The 23411-nt window shown below is 37.4% G+C and overlaps 1 protein-coding gene across 1 annotated transcript in view; it reads left to right on the top strand.

Annotated features, from left to right (window-relative positions):
- Positions 1–16989, top strand: part of LOC131059813 (protein TRIGALACTOSYLDIACYLGLYCEROL 4, chloroplastic) — a 75288-nt gene extending 58299 nt beyond the window's left edge. Inside the window, exons 2-5 of the mRNA XM_057992839.2 lie at positions 4514–4766; positions 5340–5694; positions 16172–16533; positions 16619–16989. Of these exons, the coding sequence (XP_057848822.2) occupies positions 4514–4766; positions 5340–5694; positions 16172–16533; positions 16619–16816 (1168 nt within the window). The 3' untranslated portion in view covers positions 16817–16989. The remainder of the gene's footprint in view (positions 1–4513; positions 4767–5339; positions 5695–16171; positions 16534–16618) is intronic.
- Positions 16990–23411: the final 6422 nt, after the last annotated feature.

A 23411-nucleotide genomic window follows, 5' to 3' on the forward strand; every position in this document is an offset into this window, starting at 1 on the left:
GTTTTTGTTGATGAAAACCGACATTGTAATAAAACCCTAAAAAGGCCGACTTTGTTTGTTGCCCTAAAAATGCATGTTATAAGCGGTTGGGATGCTTAAGGCATGGGAAGTCGATGTACTATTTTTTGCTTGATAATAAGAAAGATTGGACGACTGTGTATGGTGGACGTAACCCATTCTGGGTGAACCACGTTAAATCTCTGTGTTATCTGTGTCCTATTTTATTCCTTTATCTTTTGTATTTAAATCTGCATATAACTGTTAGTTCATATTTGCTTCGGATCTGCTTGAAACCGTAACAGAAAGTGTCTCAAGCAGGGTTTTCACCCTTGTATTGTGACAATCAGGGGGTGCTGAAACTTACCAAGAATCCAGTCTTCCACGAGCGAACCAAACATGTTGAGCTTCATTGTCATTTCATTCCTCAGCTTGTTGAAGATGGAACTATGGTCTTGTAGTATGTTCCAACTATGGACCAGATTACAAACATTCTCACCAAGTCTCTGAGTTCGGACAAGTTTGTAAAATTTAGGGGCAGCTTGGTGTAGTTGATAGGATGATCATTAAGGGAGGGTATTAGAGTAAGGTCATTTAGTATTAGTTAGTTTCTATTTCAGTCTTCTGCTTTCGATTGTTTCGTTTAGGAACATCGTAATGTAATTGCCTATATGTAATTCGTTTCTCTTCATTAATAGATTATGCATTTACCATTTCAATACGTATGGCAATTACTTATGTCGCCATAAGATTCTTGGTCATCTCAAGAATTGCTAATTAGTTGGCTAATTTGGGTTTTTGGTAGAGCTTAGATTGTTTTTGAGTGTAAGTGTAGAAAGCCCGTGTGCATTTTTCTCCAAGGGGTTGGGTGGTATGGAGTTGTTAGGTTTCATATACAAGTAGCCTACCTATAATTCTTTCATCTCTTGTAATTTAATCCTTCGTTTTCTTGTTTGATCTCTTTTCTTCTTCTTAGTATATCTTTTATTGTATGCTTTGCATGTTATTTGTCTTACATTCAATGGCTGTACCATATATCTTCTTTCTTAATGTTTTGGTTTTAAGGTTTTACTTAGTAGCATTTAGAATGTTTGCTTTATTGTTTCTAATGGGACTATTTTTTTTATGTCTGGAACTTTGAATCCCTCTTGTGGGACTCACAATTCCTACAGAAACTGGTGTACTGTCTGAAACTTGCCGGAATTTTGTTGTGGGCAGGCAGGCAGGCATCATTTAGGCATACCTGATTTGGGACTCAGGAGACTTGTCAGCAAGTCTGGTAACGTTGCCTTTTTGTGAATTCTTTCGGGAGTCCTCTAGAAATTCTATAGCAAATTATTGGGATTGTTAGTGATGAACTCTTCCGAATATTGTTAAGGGAAGCATTCAGTAAATATTTGGCTAAAACTGAGCATACCATTTAGGAACTCTCTTAACCAATTCATTGAAACCTTCCAACTTAAAATTGTAGGTTAGTTTATTAATGGAAGCTATCATGTTTATCTTTTAAATAAGGTAAATGTATTTTTCATAGAGTTTTTTCTGGAAAGCCTTTATTTCCAAAATTATTTACCTTGGAAGCCTCCAATCTCTTCTTAGCAAATATTCCATTTTTGAAAAAATTGGGCAGAGCCCTGCAAGCACAAGCAAAAAACCAGCTACATTAGATAACTTTTCCCCACAAATAATTAAAGACAAGGAAACAAACAAAGGTTTATTTACAGTATATACAATGAGACGGATTTTAGTTTAATCCACCTTATCAATTAACCTTTCTGCTTTTTAAAAACTGCTTCGCAGTTTTTTTTATCAGTGTGGTTGATGAAAATGGATCTTGTGGCAGCCATTTGAGCCATTTGAGTTGACAATGGTTGTTGTGTTGATGTTGATACCACTTGAGAGTTCAATGTGTTCTAGCTTGTTCCAAAACATCTTTTTTCTCATAAAACCTATTTCTCTCCTTGATAAGTGTTTTGTTTCCTCTTTATCAATTCTTAAGGTTTGTCTTCATGAAAAATTTCATTTAGTTACAGGGGACAATCACATCACCAAATTTGATCACCATTAACACGTAAAATACATCATCTTTTTCCTATACCTTGTGATGAAAATATATTTGAGCTCTACTTTTAACACTTATGCTCGACTGTATAGCCTTGCGAGCTCTATATTTGCTGTGGAGACTCACCATTCAAAATTGAAATATCATTTTAGTATGGCTTCCTGCTTCAACTTGGGTAATTATTCTCTACCTGATGTATGCAAATCACTTATTTTAAAAAATGGCAATGCATATATTCACATAATTCTTTGATCTCTGTATGCAGTTTTTTAAATTTTGAGTTAAAGCATCCATCTAGCTGTTGCCTAGCATCAAAGTGGGGCAATTGTCACAGTACTAAGTTAGGTTCAAAACTCGGGGGACATGCACCCCAATGCTAATGCATCTGTGCAAAGAGTGGAGAAGTTAATATTCTGTGATTCAAGTTTTCAACAATTTGATAGAGGTTTGAAGATTAAATTTGTTTTTAGCTGAGGAATATTATCTGCAGGACCCAATAATTTCTGGCTTAGTTAGCTTCGAGTTCAAACTGTGTAATGTCCCATTCTAGAATTTCCTAATTTTTCCATAATATATAATCCTAACCCACGGTCATGTTTGCATAATTAATCATAAATAATTTATCCCAAAAGAATGGTAATTTTGATTATAAAACTTTAAAAGTCAGATTTAAAGCATATGATGTATCTCTAAAAATATATTAATCTTATCCTTTAGCCCTTGCTGTAATTCTTTTTTCAGTTTTTAGCGATTTCTCTTTGTAAGAATGTCTTCAAAATATTTTTAATTTCTGCCTAAGTTAGGGCTTGTGTCCACTAACTTGATAAAGAAATTTAAGGGTTTTCATCTTTGAATTTGTGATCTATGAGGGGTTTCATCCTCAAGATTGCTGAACTTTTAATTCATAATCCATGAAGGAAACATAAATAATTATATTTGCTGAATTGCCCTGAATTGCCCTTCCTTCCTCTTGATTTATCTTCTTATGTACTGCTTTTACTCCAATAGTCATGACCCTTCAGATGTTACCCCTTGTCTTTTAGTTAATCATGATTTAATCATTTGCTCTGTGCTGGGAATAAATCCCACTACCTTGTTGTCATTCTTCATTTTTCAGTATTAAAATGTCTGAATTTCCTATTGCCGCTAACATCTTCTGTTTATGACCAGCGATGGAAATATATGGCACAAAATAAATTTAACAGGCATTCTTAAGTTTGGGCGGGGCCATCACAAACTGGTGCTCATAATCAGTTACTTAGATAACCTTTATTGCATTAGAGATGTTGCTTTACTACAGAGATGAATCAAGCAGGAAGAGCTAGCTTCAAAAGAAGTAATAACCAGTCCAGCCTTTTGTGTTCTCTCTTTTGTAATATTCAATAACCATCCATTGATTTCTTTGGTTAGATGTAGACCTGTTTCAGATTTTGTGCCCAGATTTCCAGCTGGAGGCCATCTTCACCTTGTTTCCCCAAAAGGATCTTAGATGTAGTGGTCTACTGCTATGGTTTCTAGGTCCATACATTCTGATTGAGAGAAATATTGAATACTCTTCTTTCTTATATCTCTATTTTGAAAAGTTTTCATATTGTTCTAGACTGTAACATCTGTAGCCTATCTCTGTAACATAAATTCGCAATTTACATTTCGGTCTTTTGACCTAGATACTGTATATTTGTATTACAAATAATTGTACTGAAGCTAACTTCAACATAATTAAGATTCTAGACTAAATTGTAGATAGAAAGATATTTTAACTTAGAAAGAATGTTAATAACCTAGCTAAATTTTAAGACCTTCCCCAATCACAAGGTAAATGGAATTTCACATATGAATGCCATCTTTTGGATCCTCACTGGAACATAAATTTAAGGTTTATGCAAAGCTGTGTTGCAACAAATAGCTTGACGTTTATTCTGTCTACCAACATGGAAGCAAGTTATATGATGATTTTCTAACAACATAGAAGCAACTTTTATCATGATTTGTCTTCCAAGTATTTTCGTTCTTATTAACCAATTGCTGAAGTACACCCTCTGAGCATGAGTGATCAGGGATGTTTGTGATCTTTTCCTCTTCTTGGAATGAAATGGCATAGGCGTTCAGTTGAGATTCATATGATGCTTTTGCTAACATCTGCTGATATCTTTATTTGATTCTTATTAAAAGGTGTTTATGTAAGGGCTGTGTTCAAACTTCAAATAATGCTTCTATTGCTTTAATTCCACATATATTTTTAGTGCTGTTTTGTACAGATCCTTCAGTTTATAAGCAGTGATATTTTGGTGGTAAGGTTGGTCTTAAAGTGCCATTTTTATCCCTTTGCTTCCCTATGATTTGTTAGATCCGGGTTCTGTAAATGAGTGTATGTAGTTCTAAATAACTGAATGTCAGAATTCTTTTGAAGGAGTTGAGTGTTCTTATTATTTTATTTCATAAATTGTTACGTAGGTGGACTACTCTTACAGGTCAATTTCGTATTCAGAAATTTCTCTCAGGTCGAAAATACAAGGCATCAGAAAATGTTCAGAAATCTGCAGGTTCAAAAATAAGTAATCTGTTTGGAGGCCTCTGGGATCCGTTGCTTTATGCCCATGGAATCGCTTCTCGAGTCGTATTTGGTGAGCATACTTCTTTGACTGCAAGTTCAGAGCTGTCTTCTAACGATAAGGACTGTCGTGCAAGAGCCATCCTTCATCATAAGGCAGGTGTACTTTATATTCTGTAAGATTTTGGGGCCATGAGTTGTAAATCTGTCTACTATAAACAAGCTCTTAGGTCCATCCAAAACATGCAGAAGTCTCTTATCGTGTATAGTTTGTGGTTATGATTAATGTTTTCTTAATAGCTTTTGGAGCATAGTATTTCTTTTGCTAGAATGTTGTCTTCTTATTTTGGCTATTGAACTACAATTAATCCCCTTCTGCATTGCCATGTGTCAAGAATTTCGTAACTCAGTAGCTTATTTGAATTTTTGATACTGCTGCATTTGCCAATTTTTAGGTTCTATGACAAGATCTAGACTATACTCAAACATAATTGAAAACTTTTTATTCATTCCCTATGGTGTTTGGTGTTATGTGGCTTTGGAGAACTCAACCTTAGTGTTACTTATATTCCATAGTCCATGCTTATGTCTTCGTGGAGTCTATAATTGTACACTTCTCATCTACCAGGTTAATAACTTAATAGTTATGGTAATTGATTAATTTATGGCCTTTTACAGATGCCTTTCTAGTGCTACTTGTTAAGTTGTGCCTTTTTAAATTGGTTGCAGCTCCCGCAACATGATTTATCCTTGGAAACTTCTTGGCATGGACGGTTTGTTCAAACACAAGGCTCTTCTTGGAACGCTCCTCTGTCAATATCACTAGATTTGACATCACTTGAATCTGATTCGGGTCTGAGATATCGCATTGGAATTCGTCACAATTCTGGACTTCCTCAGGAGTGTGATAATGGAAACAGTACAGAAATTCCTTGGGTTGTGTCACCTGGTTTATCTGCCAAAGCTGCAATTTCCTTTGAGAAGCATGCAAAGATCTGGAAAGATCAAAGTGGCCCAAGACTGCGCCAAAAGCCTTATAATTTGTTTCTTTCCCAGCCTCATGTCACAGTATCGACAATCATTGGTAAGACTTCGTGCCAGCATCTTTTCTCTTCAGTGTTGCCACTTAGATTTCTTTGGTCATTAATTTCATGGGTTGCAAAATGGAAATGGAAAGGCAGAGGTGAAAGTGTTTCAAAGTATTATATTGAAAATATTGTGCGTCAGCTTTAAGAAGTAATAATTGCAGTTGGAAGATGAGTAGCTTTTCTGATGTTGATTTTCCAAGTCTTTGTTGCTAATCACCTCCTTGAATGCAATAACTTGGAAAATTTTGGAACTTTGAATGATACCTACGACATCCAAGCCATTTACCTAATTGTTTGTTGTATGAAAAATAATGCTAGCAAAATTATTCTACTCTTTTTTGAGGCCACCATTGTCAAGGTATCTACTCATACGCTTCTGCTTGTACAACAGTTTGAATTGAAAGCAACATATGGATGGCTTCTTTGTATGATAAATCTTTGACATGATAACATTGAACTTTGTTTCTTAACTGCCATCTTTTGGAAATTTAAATGACATGTATGATGTGCAATGAAGTAGTTTGATAAGTACATTGGAGAGATATGTTAATTACTCATCTATGTACCAAATTGTCACCAAACTGTTGGTGTAAATAACTTTTCCATCGCATATCAAATAAAATGTCTAGCTAGCACATATGGAAATAAGGCTGTACAAGTAAAGCAATTTGGTGTATCTACAAGGGAGGGAAAGAATGAGGGAGACGGAGTGGGGAGGGAAGAATAATGCCTGTGAATAGACCTATATGGTACTTCACAAGACTTGCATGCCTGTACCTGAAATTAAAAAACTTCAACTAGCATCTAGTTTTTGCAAGTGTCTATCTATATTGTACAATCTCTCAAATATTTGCAACAACTACTTGGCTCTTGTATCGAGATAATGAAAGTTCACATTTCTCTGGAAGAAATGATGATATCTGTCATTGATCTTGTAGTAAATTAGAAAGATTAACATATGCTACTACACTATTTCTCCCTGCAAGAACAGAACAAAACTTGCGAATGTGCTAATATTTGAGTGTGAAGATAGCATGTTCACCAAACTTGGACTTGATAACAACTTGGGATAAAATTGAAGTTGACTTGGAACTCAGAAAAACTTTTTATCAAAACTTGGCCAGAGAGGTCAAACTATAAAGATCACACGATTTTAGAATTTGTGCAAATAATTGGTACTTTTTCGATATATGAGAATTCTACTTTATAGACATCAGATGAGTGTTTTACGGCTCGGCGAGTACTCACCAGATTCATGAGAATTCCAGGCTGGCATAACTTGCCAATGGATTGTGACCCAAGTCAGCTGGAAAACTCGAAGTTACTCTGCAAGTTATCAGGGAAGTTCTCTAAAACTTGGTGAGTCCAACAAAGGAACTTAACTTGCAAAAAAGAAAAGACCTAAAACCCCTATAAACTAAAATTTCTTGTTATTTTTGTCTGTAGAAGTTTGAATCTAAGCTGCATGAAGTGATTGTTGTGTGAATTAAAGGGTTTATTGGTGGTTGGAGTGTGATTTGTTAGCTATTTGCCTGAGTTCTTTATTTTTTTCTTTTTGTTTTTTCTGTATTTGAAAACCCTGCTAGTTATTTTTTCGTTCTGCAATGTCTAGATTCTCTTTATTGTTGAAGGCATTATGCATGGTGGAAAGGACCTTGCATGTAAGCATGACACAATGAGGACAATCAAGGGCATGGTAACCTGCAATTATTGTGGGTTTATATTAGAGTGAAAGATGCCAACTAGGGATTGGCACAAATCTGATTGGTTTGTCTCAACTGAATCTTTGACTAGCTAATTTTTTGGTTTTGATGAGGTTTTTTGGTTTTTATGCATTTTTGAGGGTTTTTGAATGATGCATAATGGAAGTAAATGCAAAAATGAAATTAAACTAATACTGATAATTAAAATCAGACTTCTAATTTTTACAACAGCAATGTAATAAATCAAGAATAACTTTTTATTTCCACTTAATGAGCAAATTTGCATACCAAGTGTCTTGAGCCTGCCTGGTTGAGCCTCCTTATTTGTCTGAAATTCAATATATGATGAAATGGGAGCTTTCTAAATGTGCTGACAGCTCCAATTGATTTTATTGACCTTAGAATGAATTACTAAAAACAATTGATGAAGAAATATGCAAATACAGATGGAATTCTAACTCCTTGTCAAGCGTGGCCCTCTAGGAATGAAGAATTTCCCTGTATTATTGAATATGCTGATCACATATGACCTTATTTCTCCAAAATGACTTCTTATTTGCTGATCCTAATTGCCAACAATGAATTTTAGTGCAATTGGTTGAGTTAAAACCCTTGTGATTATTACAAACTCTAGGCAAGAATTCAATGAATGGCTCAGCTAGAATGGTATGATCTGCTGGAATAATGTCTGAATTGCTGATAAGATCATCCAAATATGCTCAGACCTGATGTAAAAGCCCGGTAATTGCTGTCTAACTCTGCAAACTTCTGATTTTTCAAAATTCAAATGTTCCAGTTCCACACATATATCAAAAGTAAAACAACTACAAGTCTATGGCTCAGAGGAGCTTGGGTCCTTCCTACGAAGGCATCTAACCCTAAGGTAGGTCCTGGATGCGTCAGCAGCCATAGTCTTTGCCCGTGACTCCATTCCCACCCTCACCAACATCAGCTGTGTCTGGCTCTAGCTTTGGCTCTGACTCTGTCTCTCCTCGCGCTCTAACCTCCTCCTCTGCCATGGCTACAATCTCAACCTCTCTATCTACCCGGTCGATCCAATCTAAGTCCTCATCACCAAAGATAGGACGTGTAGCCTCACTGATCCTCTCAGATTCTAGATCAACCTCCTCTAGCGTGATCGGGGTGCTGTCATGGTCCATAACCTGTTTGTGTCTAAGATAGAGGTTGTAATGAACAAAGACTAGATCATTCAACCTCTCCACAGACAGTCTATTGTGCCTCTTGGAGTGTATGTGCTCAAACATACTCCAATTGCGCTCACAACCGGAAGCACTGCATGGCTGGCTCAAAATACGAATGGCTACCTGTTGAAGATTTGGTGTTTTAGGACCAAACATCTGCCACCACCTATCTGAGATGAGAAAAAGGAAAAAAAAATCAGCCTCATTTAATAATTAATAACAAATTGAATAACATATAATTAAAATTATGCTCTTAATTTCTTAAAATATACATTTTACCTGGCTGCATTTTTGTTCGATTTTCTTTGCAAAGTAGACGAGAGAAGACCTCCCCTTCAGCATTAGAAAAAGCCTCTAGCTCCTGGACTATACTACTGCTATGACCAGGCGACATTCGCTCTATCACTGAGTAGAGCCCACTAAGAACCTCCTCATCCGCCTTGAAATCAGGGCGGAAATGGACTGCCGGATTGAGGTAATAAGCAGCTGCATGAAGGGGCCTGTGAAGCTGGGTCTGCCATCTCCTGTCAATGATATCCCAAATGGGACGATACTTACTCTCATCCCCTTCATAGGAAGATCTGATGCCCTCCTTGGCCCTATCCATGCCCTCATATATGTAGCCCATTGCGGGCTTCTCCCCATTAGCAACACGTAGGAGACCTACCAAGGGTTCAATGAACTGCAAATATTGTGAAACAATATGTAATATCAGTTAATGTAAGTGTGTAATTGTGAATGAAAATAAGCAAATAAAAGAAAAATACGAATAAAAATAAAAAGTTAAAACATAAGGTAGAAATTAGAATGCTTAAAATATTTACCTTCACAATCTTAGCACAAGGGGTCCAAAAGCCTAGCTCATCAAAAATGTAATTTGCAACATCAACTCCTGCAACACTCATAGCATAGGATGAGGAAGTCCACTCCTCACCGACAAACATACGTCTCAAAGCTACCTTACTCCGAATCAAGGATTGCAGTGCGATGAAGTTAGTGGCAAATCTAGTGATTCTAGGACAAGCCAGCTCCTTCTGCCCCGTGTATTGCCTCATTAAGTTAAGGACCCATGCATGATTGTATACAAATTTGCAAATATTTTTTGCCTTCTCTACACATGTCCTGATCCATGCAATCTTACCAATTTCCTCCAACATGAGGTCAATGCAATGTGCGGCACATGGAGACCAAAATATAGATGGGTGCCTCTCCATCAAAAGTTTACCTGCAGCAACATAATTTGCTGCATTATCGGTCACCACTTGTACCACATTCTCCTCACCCACTTCATATATGACCTCCTCTATAACCTCACATAGGTAAGTGGCATTTTTAGAATGTGCGGAAACATCAATGGACTTCATGAACATGGTGCCACCTGAAATTTGAAAACAAAGCAAAAACAATGATCAATGATCATTCAATAAATCTCAACTCAAAAAATAAAATATGAATCATTAAATAAAATTCAAGTTATTCAATCACCTGTAGAAGAAACAAGAAAATTTAGGAGCGTCGATTAACCATCAGTCATGATGGTGCAACCCTTCTTCTTCCATATCTCTCGATGTTCCTCTAATGTGGCTTTTACATCAGCCACCGGTTCTATCAATATTGGGCCACGTAACTCAGAATTAGAAGGGGCTTTGAAACCCGCCCCACAAATAGCAATGGCATCAACCATGTTCTGCCAATAAGGAGACCTATCACAAATAAATTAAATAAGATAAGTATAAAATTTTAAATATTAGGCAAAGTCACAAAACAAACTAAAAATATTAACAACTTAAAAACTTAAAACAATCAAATAAAAACTAAAAGGAATTACTTGGCTGTGAAGAATGGAATATTGCAATAAAACCAAAATCTTCCAATTGCACCTTTAGCCTTATTGTGTACCTCTTTGTTCCAAGTCATGCTCTCAAGTGAAGGCTGGGCACCAGGAGTAGTGCGTGGCTCAAAATATGAATCCATCCTAGATTTACGAACTCTAGGACCAATGGTTGGAGTTGCACTGATACTCCCACTAGCACTGGCACTACTAGCAATAGAAGCACTAGCACTCCCACTAGGACAATATGGAGGCATGGAAGAGGCCTCTCCAACACAACCAATGCTAGTCTGAGCCAACTCCTCTCTTTGCCTCTTCTTTATTTCTTTTCGAGTCTCAAATGTGTCGAATAGCACTTGGAACTCACGAATAGCCTCAGGAAGTGCTTTTGTGCAAGGCTCTGCATCATGGCCATGTATGCCGGCAAGGTGGTATTTCAATCTATTTATGCCTCCATGAAAGATTGTTTTGCAAAATTTACATTTTGCCTCTCCTCTTTTTTGCTCAGGAAAAGGTTTTGTATATTTCCAAGCTGGATCTTTTCTACCCAGGATTGTTCTATGAGGATTGAAACTAGACATTGTTTTCAAAAGTTGATTGTTGCTGGAATAAGACACAATTACAAAAAAAAAAGAATATTTGTCCATTGTTAAATTATAAATTAATACAAAAAAAAATATAATAGCAATGTTTTGATTTTGATACAAAATCAATGTAATAGAATTTGTATTGATTTTTTTCAAAGAAATTAGCAAACCTACCATGTAGATTGTTTTGATTTTGAAACAAAAAAAAATGTACATTGTAGGGTTTGCTGATTTCATTAAGTTTTGAGAAAACAAAAATCAATCTAGATTCTAGATGGTAGGGTTTGCTGATTTATTTGAAAGAAATGAATACATATTACAAATGTTAAAAAAAAAAATGTAAAGTTAAAAAAAAAAATGTAAATATTGCTTATAAAACACCAAAAAAACCAAAAAATATGAATCTTACCTCTTATAAGAAGGTTGAAATGAAATGCAACCTCTTTCCAATCCTCTAAAACAAGCTTTTGATGCACCAAATGCAAGTATTACACTGCCCCAATGTGATTTGTTGAAGAAATTCTACTCCTCCTTGCTGGTTGCCCTACTATGCTCTCTTCTTTTTCCTCACAACTCACTCTTCTCCTATTTTTTCAATAGAATGAAATGAGATGCCTTTTACAACTTAGCATAAAATATAAATGAAAAAAAAAGCAAAACCGTTTTTTAACATGTTTTATTTTTGCTTTTTCGGCTGTTTACGTTGGCCGAGTTATGGGCTCGAGACTCGCCAGGTCCGGGCCGAGTCACCAAGTCACGTGACTTGTCGTGACTCGGCCAAAACTTGCAGAGTTCGGGTCCGAGCCACCCAGGACTCGCTGAGGGTGATTCGACCCGTGACTTGCCGAGTTTTGGCGAGTCACGGCGAGTCACAGAACTCTGCTTTTAAGTCATTAAACTTAAAAAGGGGGACAATTTAAGTCTTTAGGCTAGGAGTCACTTAAGTTGCATAAAAGGACTGTGCCCACAACTTAAGAATAGAATAGGATACAAGCCAAAGATTCCAAATTTACCCAATAATACCCTACGTCCTCTTCCTCTTTGATATATATATATATATATAGAGAGAGAGAGAGAGAGAGAGAGAGAGAGAGAGAGAGAGAGAGAGAGATGTTGGATGACATTTGCAAAAAATTGCATGCCAACCACATTTCAAAAAGAAATTGATTATCTGTACTTCTCACACAATACCACTCTGTACCAGACCATGGCAAGTGCACTTTTAATCTCTTTAACAACTGACAATAATGTCCGACTCTATATAACATATTAAGACTTTTGAAGTTTGGGACTTTTTTGAACAATGAAATTAGAAATCTTAATTATGGCTGTTAGTGTCAACTGTTATATAACATATATCATGAAGTATGAATTTGAATCATGATATATTTATTGCTGTTAAACTACAGTTGTTTCTGTCACTGCTGTCATGATTAATTTAATTGCTGTACTGTCATTTTATATTGTTGTTATAATATTGTCATGCTAAATTTAGCTGCCTTTTTTGAATTTTATGAATGATTTTTTTGGGATGCCTGGTTGTTGCCAGGATGGTCAAAGGACGTCTGAGATGTCTCCAGCTGCCTTGGGGACAGTCAGGTGTACCCTATGCGTTTCCTGTCATACCTGATTTTAGTGATGCATTCTGGGATGTTACTGCATTTTCTCAGTTTAGGATGTTCGCAACGGGTGGTGGGGTGTTGGGGACATGTACCCCAGGAAAATTCTGTATAAAAAACCAGTGACCCTTTTTTAGGTCAATGCTTTGGAGGTCAAAATTATTACAACATTGAGAAATAGAAGATTTTGTGGGCATCAAGCATCCTATTCATAAATAATCTAACCCAATGGATCTCAAACTCAGTGTTATGCAATTATTGCTTGGTTGACTTTTTTTAACAGGAAAGAAATGGCTGGTGAAAATGGACAACCGACAACTAATGATTGGAATGTACTAGCATATTTGTATTTTTTGGTTTATACTGACATTGTGACTTTCACAATGTAGCATTAATTTCCTTTGGGACTGTTGACTTGCAGCGTATGTACCATGCTTTACTAGCTGCATTTGATATTTAATTGTTTACTTTCATGGATGCTTGGGTGATTAAAAATATAACACTGCAGCTGTTGTAAGAAGCTCAAATCAAGTCAGAAGTAGTGTAGCATTCATGCTAAAATCTGAACCATCCACTGAAAACCATATTAGAATCACATTGGAGAGGTGGAGTAAATTGTCAGTCATTTTTCCTTTTCCTCTGAAGCAGGTATAAAGAGCAAAATATATCAACCAAAAAAATAGAACAGAGTTGCATGTGACCTGCAGTAGTGGATTTATGAGTTTTAGATGCAATAGCTCCGAATATAACGGTAAATCCAGATAGTTCAGAGGGGAATCCTATCTGGGCATGCTATTCACTAGGTCCAAAAATTATAAATTTCAAGTGAAATTAAAGTTGTAAGCTGGCAGCAACCAGCAAATAGTGCCAAGTTATGTTGAACAGTTGAATACAATGATCATAGAGGGAATTCTTTTTTCACTTCCTAAGATAGTAAAAATAAATATTTAACAGAAAACAGAAAATCACTTTGGTCGTGGCTGACCTCTCCAGGGGGATGTTCTCACAGCACTGTAGGCATATAGTGATTAAGGGCTGTTCTTTTGTGTCTCAATGGACTCACATTCTCGCATTGTGTTGTCCTCCATAAAAGGATTAATGTTTAAAGTTTAGTAGGCTTGCTGTTTTGCTCCCATCTATCAATATCATGCAAACTGTTATATATCTGCTCCATGGCTGTCACAACATCTGCCTTAAAATCTGCAAAGTCCAGCCCTGGTTTGTGTGGGCAGTCGGCAGGTAGTATCTTTAGCTCAGGGTCACAAAGTTTTGGGTCTGGCCTAATATTCTTAACTTCTTGTGAATGGGTGCAAAGCTTAGGCTTCTTGTGGGCTGGGTCAAGGGCAGGTCCAGGATTGAAAAGGTGGGAAGTAATATGGTCTTTAATCTTGGCTATGTCATCTGATACATGTTTAATTTCATGTTCATAAGAAGATTTAACATTCAGTCAATTATCCTTGAGGGTGCTTTTTCCCTAGGCTTGGTTAAATTTAGGAAAGAAAACTACATTGCTGTATATGGACATCCTGGTTCTAGTTTCAGCCATTTTATGTGGGATCAGAATGAGGATGGGAACAAGGGGAATTGACACAATCATCTCATTGAAAGGCTTTTTAGCTTGGCCAAACTCCTCAATGTGTTTCATAATTTTTTTTCTAGTGGGTGAGGAGGCATTTTGGCATTTGGCCAACCTTAAGGCATGCTGACAAGGGTGGTGAGAGTGATGGTAGATAGGGCTAGCTTGGTTAGAAATGGAAGGCCATCTGCTTGTTTTCAGCCTTAAAAAATAAGAGAGTCGGGGAGAGTTGTCTTCATTTCCTGATGGAGCTTTTGCTTTGGAATTAGTAAGACAGACTATCTGCTTGTTTTCAAATTTTAACCATAAAAAATAAAGCTAGATTATTGCTTGGGAATAACAAATTGTCGAATAATAGAGAGGGAGGAAGATGAGCGTGCAGTAGAAAAAAATAAAAAACAAGTTGTTAGAAAGAAAGGCATTAAACCTTTGCAAGTATGTGACAAATGTCACAAACCTTGAGGGGGAGCTAAACTGGAAGTCAGAAGGAAGTGCAAAGGTCACAACCTGCTCTGTAAGTAGTAGAAAAGGAATGTATCGAAAAATTGCAAGGCATATTGATGATGACAAATGAAAAGGGAATGGAAGCGGAGAGATATAAAAGAGTGTAAAGGGAGATGGGCATTGAATGAGTGACACCCAATCTATGCCACTGTCCATCAAAACTTGATGGTTTATGGTGCAACATATAAAGTAACCATCATTGACATGACAAATGGGAGAATGTAGGGTGGCAATTTTAGAAGCAAACGAGGCTTAGATTGTCATGTCGGGTTGGCTAAGGGATAAAATGTGGATAGAGAGAAATGGGATCAAGAAAATTAATATTAGGGTGGCGACTGAAATGCAGGTCAACCATGACCCTAGTGAGAAGTTGTGTTAATTGGTTTTTTCTTTCATCATTAATGATGGATATAAGGCTTGCTTTGAGGCCGATGAGGGAATATCAACTTCTTCCATGACTCAATTCCCACGCTTGAATTGTAAGAGGCATGTTTGGTTAAGATGTCTATTGTGTGGTTGGCCTCTCATTTAGATGTTGGGAGATGCATTTCCAGAAGCTGCAGGCTAACTGAGAGATGTCGTACATGATGTGACGTAATTTCCAGTGGCCCAAAATGGACTCCTTCACAATTAGGTGAGCAGGATCTTGGAGTTCAATTCAGCAATGATTTTGTTGGTTCTGCATTGTTTGGCAAGAATTAAAGCTTTTCTGATCGCCAAGGCTTCTGTAATGCTGTTGTTGGTGGAGGTTAAATTCCAGCAGAAGCTGAATTGGGCAGATTGGGATGGTCTCTAGAGAAGCCACCAGCTCTGGTGTTGTCTTCATTTCCTGATGGAGTGACATCAATAAAAATTTTAACACGAGCTGGGTCAGGTGGCTTCTACTTAATTTTAGCCAGTTCCTTTTTTGCCACCAAAAATATAAATCTTTCGTAACAATGCCACAATTGTCTGTGTATATTGGAGTGTCAGATACCTGAATCTTCTAGTTCATCAAAGCTGCCATGCCTATGCACATTTAGAATTTCAGTACGTTGGGGTTTATTTTTGTAGTTTAGTATACAAGACATGTATGGTAACTTGTCATGTACAAAGCTAATTCATAATTTTGGGCTCACATTTTTTAGTCAGAAATGGTTAGCCTTATTTAGACAACTATTTTGGTTAGCAAATGTTCTTGTGCAAGAATGAGACTGTTTTGCAACTCACTGTTGCTTTTGAGTGGCTGGGATCATGCCAAAACAACACAAACATGGTCATAGTACACAGTCCTAAAGGTTTTGGAGGCTACTTTATTAGTTTAAGTTGTGTTTTTTAAGAACTTAAGCTTAAATTTATTTCAAGAGGGTTCCATGGTAAGTGACAATGAAGGAAAGTTGATCTAGTTATTTGTCTGTTCATAATCATTTGTACAACAATTTTTTGAAGATGATGCTTATTCTTCTTTACAGGGAGTACATTGAATGCTATAAAAACAGGTAACACTTCGAGTGCTAAATTGAAAATGCTACCAGTGGAAACCCAATCAAACGAAGATGGGTCATCCAGTTCTTCCTTACAAGCAAAGGTTCAGAGATCTCCCTTTTCAGCTGACTTATTTGCATCCTTAGGATGTGCAGCCCAATTAGGAAGATTTCAAAAGCCTTTGCTAGATCTTACAAGATTAGAGGCTCGATTAGACATTGGTACAGCATCAGCATTTGCCACAGGTGCCACCTGGTTGCGTCATAAATATTACAGGTCAGCGTTATTAGATGTACAGGATAGAGAAGAAGTGTCGCACCCTTCACTTGCCATTATGATGCAACAGCAGGTAAATTGCAAACTAATCTCATGTGCTTGTCTTTTGCTAATAAGTAATATATGGTTGCAGTTTTCTGATATGTATTTTCTCACAGATTGCAGGGCCATTGTCTGCAAGAATTGACTCTAGATATTCCTTAGATTTCTCATCTTCCAAATGCGGTCTCCATGTTAAGGAGATTGTTTATGGCTTGGATTTTTCCTTGAAAGTACTAACTGCTGCAAAGGTTCTTGCCTGGTATTCACCAACAAGGAAGGAAGCTATGGTAGAATTGCGTTTACTTGACAGATAACAGAGGAAACCAATGAAATAATAAAATTCACTGACATCAAGGGATGTATCATCAAATTCTCATCACATGCTCCAATTAGAAACATGTAAATACTCTGATATATCTAGATAATGCACATAATTATCCATTCGATGTATTAACCTTAATTTCAATATCTTATTCTTTTTCCTCTACTTGCTTCTTTTTTATTGTGAGCTCTATTTAATATGACATTTAGATAAATTATAGGACAGATACCTTGGAATCTTTTGGACTCAGCTAGTTTTTGGTTTGTTTCCAAAGTGAAAATTGAAAGATTATAATTTAGTAGGTGTTTTTTTTGCTGTCTCAAATTATGTGATGTTTGATCAGGATTCAAATGCATAATTTGTGTTGAACTCTCTGACCCTTATATCTTGAGTAGTGGTTGACAAGAACACATCTCTGATAAACATGAATGGTCCAGTTGACACTCATTGCATCTAATGCTCATAGGCGGGAGTGTTGAGGTTTTTGGGAGATCACCCATCTTGGTGCTACTCTAACCCAAGCATGCTTAACCATAGAGTTGTTTTCATGTGATACTGAAGTTGCATAAAGGGTCAATTAGGGTAATGCCTTACATTTATATCAGAACATTAAATGTTGCTAAATGATTAGGTAGTTGATAGGCTTAGAAAAGATACAACTATATGTGTATGGGAAATCTACTACATGCTTTGCAAAAATCAAGCAGAAATCTTTATATGCTTTTAAAGTACAAACAATCATTTATTCACCAAGATTTGCAACTACAGAGATCAAGGGCATCTTCTCCTGATCCCTAGCTGCAGTGTCATCTTCAAAGAATATTCTTCCTTTCATCTGTGGGTTCTTTGGTTCCATTTCATCTGTTGAGGAACCTTTGGCTGTAAAAAGATATCCATTATTTTCCCAAAGGAAATCATTACTAGGCTTTTGGAATTTTTAGGAACCCATTGCATAGGTGAACCCCAGTTCTTTTTACTAGGAGAGCTTTCTGCTTATCTATGCCCCAGGAGATTGCAGGAGAAGCATCTGAAAGTAAAAGCTTAAATTTTTACATATTGCAACCAAGAAGCTTGTGATGAAGAAATTGGAATAGAATGACAGATTGGTCTAGAAAGATTCAAGAGCACATAGGCTCTAGCAAAGCCACTGACTGCAACCTCATCTTCAGTGTATCCTCCCACCTTGTTGCATGTGAAGAATCATTGGTTCCTTTCTAACTGCAAAGGGCATCTTCGCCCGATCCCTAGCTGCAGCCTCATCTTCAAAGAATATCTTCCTCCTTTTCTGTGGTTTCTTTGGTTCCATTCCATCTTTTGAGGAACCTTTGGCTGTAAAAAGGCATCCATTATTTCTCCAAAGGACATCATTACTAGGCTTTACATTTTTAGGGACCCATTGCATAGACAAACCTCAGTTCTTTTTACTAGAAGAGCATTCTGCCTATATATGAAGAAATTGCAGGAGAAGCATCCGAAAGTACAACCTTAAATCCACATATTGCGACCAAGAAACTTGTGTTGAAAAAACTGAAATATGCATAGAATGACTTGTCTAGAAAGATCCAAGAGCACACAGGCTCTAGCAAAGCTACCATGTGTACTAACATTTTGGATCCAATTTAATGAAGGTTCCTATTCAATTCAGCAATAAGTATACTATCACTTCATCTGCAACCTAGAGGAAGGTGATACAGCTGAAGCTAGAAGGGAACTGTTGAGAAAATCACTTTTTCTGGGTCAAAAAAATGAAGCTGCCAAGAGCAGAAGAAAAGCTTCGCTCTACCATGAAACCAAGGTCCCTGAATCCATATACTTTCTTTATCTGTTGCTGAGTTGAACTGAACTGGGAATAGATCACATGGGAGAGGAGGGTAGGAAGAGTGATGGAAGCCAATGCTTCTGCCATGCATTTACTTAAATTATGTTCCTTTATAGCTTTATCCACAAATTCACTTGCAACCGACATAGAAATCATTTGTTCTGAAAGAGCATCCATGCTCCTGGCAGAAATACAGCGTTGAAGGAGATGCCCCCTTGGGAAACAGGGATGTTTCCCAAAGTCACCATTGTACACACCTACAATTGACTTGAGATAAATTAATTAAATATTAATTATTTAATTAATACCTATTCCTCTATTATCTTATTCTTCTTAAGATTAAATAAATATTAATTTATTTAACTAAGTCTTAGGTCTTCTAAAGTCTCCATTAATTAAATAATTCTAAGTTATTTAAAGACGGAAGTCAATTTCTCTAAAATCCACATCACTCTTCCACATCACCTTTCCACCTCACTTCCACCTCATTCTCATGTGGCTAAGAAAATTAAATATTTTAATATTTAATTACCTAATTATCTTCAACACCCTTCCCTAGTTAAAAGGAGGTGGAGACTTATGTGTCACCTTATTTTATCCATTCTCCATCTTTCCTATTCTCAAGAGTTTGGTCTCTCCACCTCACCATGGTCAAAGGTGACTAATGAGACATGTCTTATGAGGCCTACCTTTTGTGTCACATTCCAACAACTTGGAATGTTTCCTCCTCTTCCTTCTCATGTCATGGAGAGCATCATGACATGTGGCATCTCCCACCTTTTCCTCCACTTTGTCAACATAGGAGGAACATCCTCCTTTCTCTTTAACTACTCAACCAACTCAATCTTAGCCATTCATTTTCTCAAGACCGATTCTCATCCATTGATCTATGTCACCTAGGATTAGAGCCTTAAATTTTCTATAAAAGGAGACATCACATCCTCATTTTGGCTAATTGGCAAGTGTTGTAGTTTACTTTTTATGCTTTCAAGAGATAATAGCAATTTTTGCCTTTGGCTTTTAGCAATTATCATTAACATAGCATACTTTCATTGTTGCATTTATCATCATATCAATAGCTTGCATATCCATTGTAGCTTCATATCTATATCATTTTCATTTCATTCCATCATCATTATCTTAATTTGCATTGTAGGAACACTCCACTTTGCATTTTTCATTAACCACAAAGTTCATTCTCCTTGAAGTCATCTTGAATCATTTGTGCAAGAGTCTTGAGAGCAAAATCGTGACAACAAGATTTTAGGAGATATAACACAATGGAACAAAGAAGAATCAACAATTTTATGAAGGTATAACTTAGATCATTCTTCCCGATGTCCGAGAATTTGAAATGCAAGTCCAACGACTCTGTCGTTCGAGTGGACAAGATCGCCCTTGTTGCAACTGCTTTGAACCGTGATGGGTTCGCTTTTGCTCCCACTGTTGCAGATGGATCTGCCATAGGGGGTGCAGGGAAGGATCGTCCAGATTTCTCAACTTTTGGGGTCTCTAGGGGATCTTATGCGGATCGTCTGGCTTTTGGTGGGAGTAAGGGCCCTGCTCATGCTGAGACTAAGCCTTTTCCTGGTTGTAAGTCTATTGCTATTAATTTGGAAGAAAAGACGGTTAAAGAGATTGATTAGGTTGCCTCTGATCTTTCTTCTATTGTGGTTACATGCCGGTTTAGGGGTTTTTGGCCCAGTCTCTCGGGACTCCATGATTGGATCTCTAAGCATTGGGAACCCCTCATTTTGGATTCGGTTCAGATTTTCCTTTTGGCCAAAGGTTTTTTTATTGCCAAGTTTGATAAAGTGGTTGATAGAAAGATCATTCTATGTGACCATTTTTTTACTTGGGAGAATCGTTTCCTTTGATGATTAAACCCTGGCATGAGGATTTTAATCCCTCATCTGAATCCTTCTGTAAAATGCCGATTTGGGTTAGACTCCCCAACCTCCCACTTCATCTTTGGGTGGGCCAACTCCTTGAGGAATCGGGTGAGGTGTTGGGAGATTTTCTTATGGTGGATGTGGAGTCCTCTGATATCCTCCATTCCACCTATGCTCATATTTTGGTAGATATTGATGCTTCTGAGGGGCTGCCAGCAAAGATCAAACTTTCGACCCCCAAGGGTTTTTGGATTCAACCTTTGGTTTATGAAGGGATTCCCTTCATATGTAGAAGATGCTTCAAGATTGGGCATGTCACGGCTAAATGTGATTTAGAGAAAGTTAAAGTGAAGAAGCCCTCTTCATGGTGGAAAGGTGCATCTTCTTAACATTATACGGTTTTCAAGAGCTCTTCTCAGACGGTTGGGTAGGATCTTTCCATCAATGGCTCTAAAGTACCTGTGGTAGATTATGTTGGATCTACCCCCTTGGTCCCTAGGTCGGGATCCGATACTCCTTCAGTGGATGTTTTGTTGGTGTTGTCCCTTTTGCTGATGTTTCAAATGATGTTCCTGCTTCAACTCCTTTTGAGCCATCTGGTGGCCCTGATATATTACTTCCTGGATCTGTCCCAGTTGTTGGGTGTCCGGATTTTGGATGGTATGTCTGCTGGAGCTGCCCCTATACCTGTTTCTGCATCTGATGTGTCTGTTGGTGTTGAGATACATGTGTCTCAACCTTGCAATTTTTAGTAAATAGTTCCAAATGTAGTTGGGAGGTTTCCCATGTGTCGATGCCTTGAAAAAGGGTATATGAGTTGTCAAAAGATGCCTTGTCCATGGTATAATATAGGAGGGCCATTTTTAGAGATTATATGACACATTTCATGTTGGTTATGAGGGTCAAAAATAGGGGATAAGAGTTTGGACGTGAGTAACTCTTTTTAACCTGGTTTTCTTATCTTGGAAAAACAAATGTCAAGGGTGGGTAACACAAGTCATGGAGGTTTTGTCCATGGTATTGTAAAACCACAAATGGTTTCCAGGTTGTAAAATTCCTAAATAATGATGGTTTGGAGAGGAGTTTGCATGATGGAGTTTGGTTTGCAAGGCTAGGTGCTAGAAGGATGCTAGTGAAGTCTCTCCGAGCTTGAGTTGAGGTGATGCTCTTGTAAGAACTTGCGTTGCAAGTGTATTGCAATCTCATGTTGATTTGTTAATACATTATGCAGGTTTTAGAGTGTGGGGTTTTTCACCCGTATGAGTTTTCCCCACGATAATCATTGTGTTATGTGTTTATTGTTTTATTTCTACTCTATGTGCTTCTTGTGATCTCTGTGATATTTAAGTTGAAATTTGCATAATCGTCCTCTCAAGATTAGCGTAGGAAGCATTTCCGCACACCTTTGCTTCCTTACAAGTGGTATCAGAGCCTGACCAGTTTTGGTTCTATTTGTTGGGTACAGGGTTTTTTGAGCTAATCAAGGTTTGAGTGGGAGCTTGTGTAGAGTATTTCATTTCTGTATTGCAGGATCATAAAGATGACAAGTATATCAGGGAGTATTGATGTAGAGAAGTTTTCTGGCACAAACTTTGAAATGTGGAAGCTGAAGATGGAAGATCTATTGATTGATCGAGATCTATGGGATGCAGTCGATGAGAATAAGTCGAGGCCCACAAATTCGACTTTAGCTGCACAATATGATGTAATGGATAGAAAAGCTAAAGGTCTGATAAGATTGTGCCTTGTAGACTCAATTTTGATTAATGTCCACGAAGAATCTACTACGAAGAAGCTTTGGAAGAAGCTAAGTGAGATCTACCAAGCAAAATCACTTGTGAATAAAATTTTCTTGAGGAAGAAGTTGCATTCCTTGAGAATGGAAGAAGGTGGACGAATTTCTGAGTATATGGAAAGTTTTAATATGTTGGTGACTTAGTTGACCTCAGTTGGGGTACCAATGGATGAAGAAGAAAGGTGCCAAATCCTGCTATGTTCGTTGCCAGACTCATGGGACAACCTTGTGATGGCCATAGGGAGCACTGCAGTTGTCTTGAAGATGGAGGATGTTGTTGGTTCTCTATTTTTTGAGGAGATGAGAAGGAAGGTTTCTCTGAATGCCAAAGAGGCTTTGAGTGTTCGAGGAAGACCAAAAGAAAGAGGCAAGAATGAAAAGCAGAATGACCGTTCTAAGTCCAAGAATAAGGGGAGATCAAAATCTCCTGGTAAGTCCAAGGTAATTTGCTGGAATTGTGGAAAGACCAGACATTTCCGAAGGGACTGTAAAGAAGAAAAGAAGAAAAAGAAGAAGAAACAAGATTCTGATTCAGAGTCCGAGAAGGAAGATGGAGATGCTTTTATTGCAGCCTTGGCCACTCGTGCAGTTGACAATGCATGGTTGATAGACTCAGGTGCATCTTTCCACATGACTCCTATTAGAAACTGGTTTAGTGAGTATGAAAAGTTTGATGGTGGTAAGGTGTTTTTGGGTGATAACTCCTTTCTTGATATTGTTGGTCGTGGAAGTGTTCATGTTAAATTTTTTGATGGTAGAACTAGAAGATTTGATGGTGTCTTGCATATCCCAGGACTAGCAAGAAATTTGTTATCTATTAGCAAACTAATAGATGCGGGTGTGCATGTACAGTTTTTTGAAGCAGGTGTGAAAATGGTGAGAGGTGCTATGGTAATAGCAAGAGGAAGCAGAATGGGTACATTGTATCGGCTTGATGCATGCATAGTTGAGTGCAATTGCACTTCTGATAAGACTATGATAAAGACTATGTTGGAAAAGGAGAGGGTGTCTCTTTCAGCAGATGGTCATGGTTTTTGGGTACCCAAGGGTGCTCTGTTTATCGAATCAAAGTTACCTGTAG

Source organism: Cryptomeria japonica, chromosome 10 (genome assembly GCF_030272615.1).
Source record: "Cryptomeria japonica chromosome 10, Sugi_1.0, whole genome shotgun sequence".
In the NCBI taxonomy this organism is placed as follows: Eukaryota; Viridiplantae; Streptophyta; class Pinopsida; order Cupressales; family Cupressaceae; genus Cryptomeria; species Cryptomeria japonica.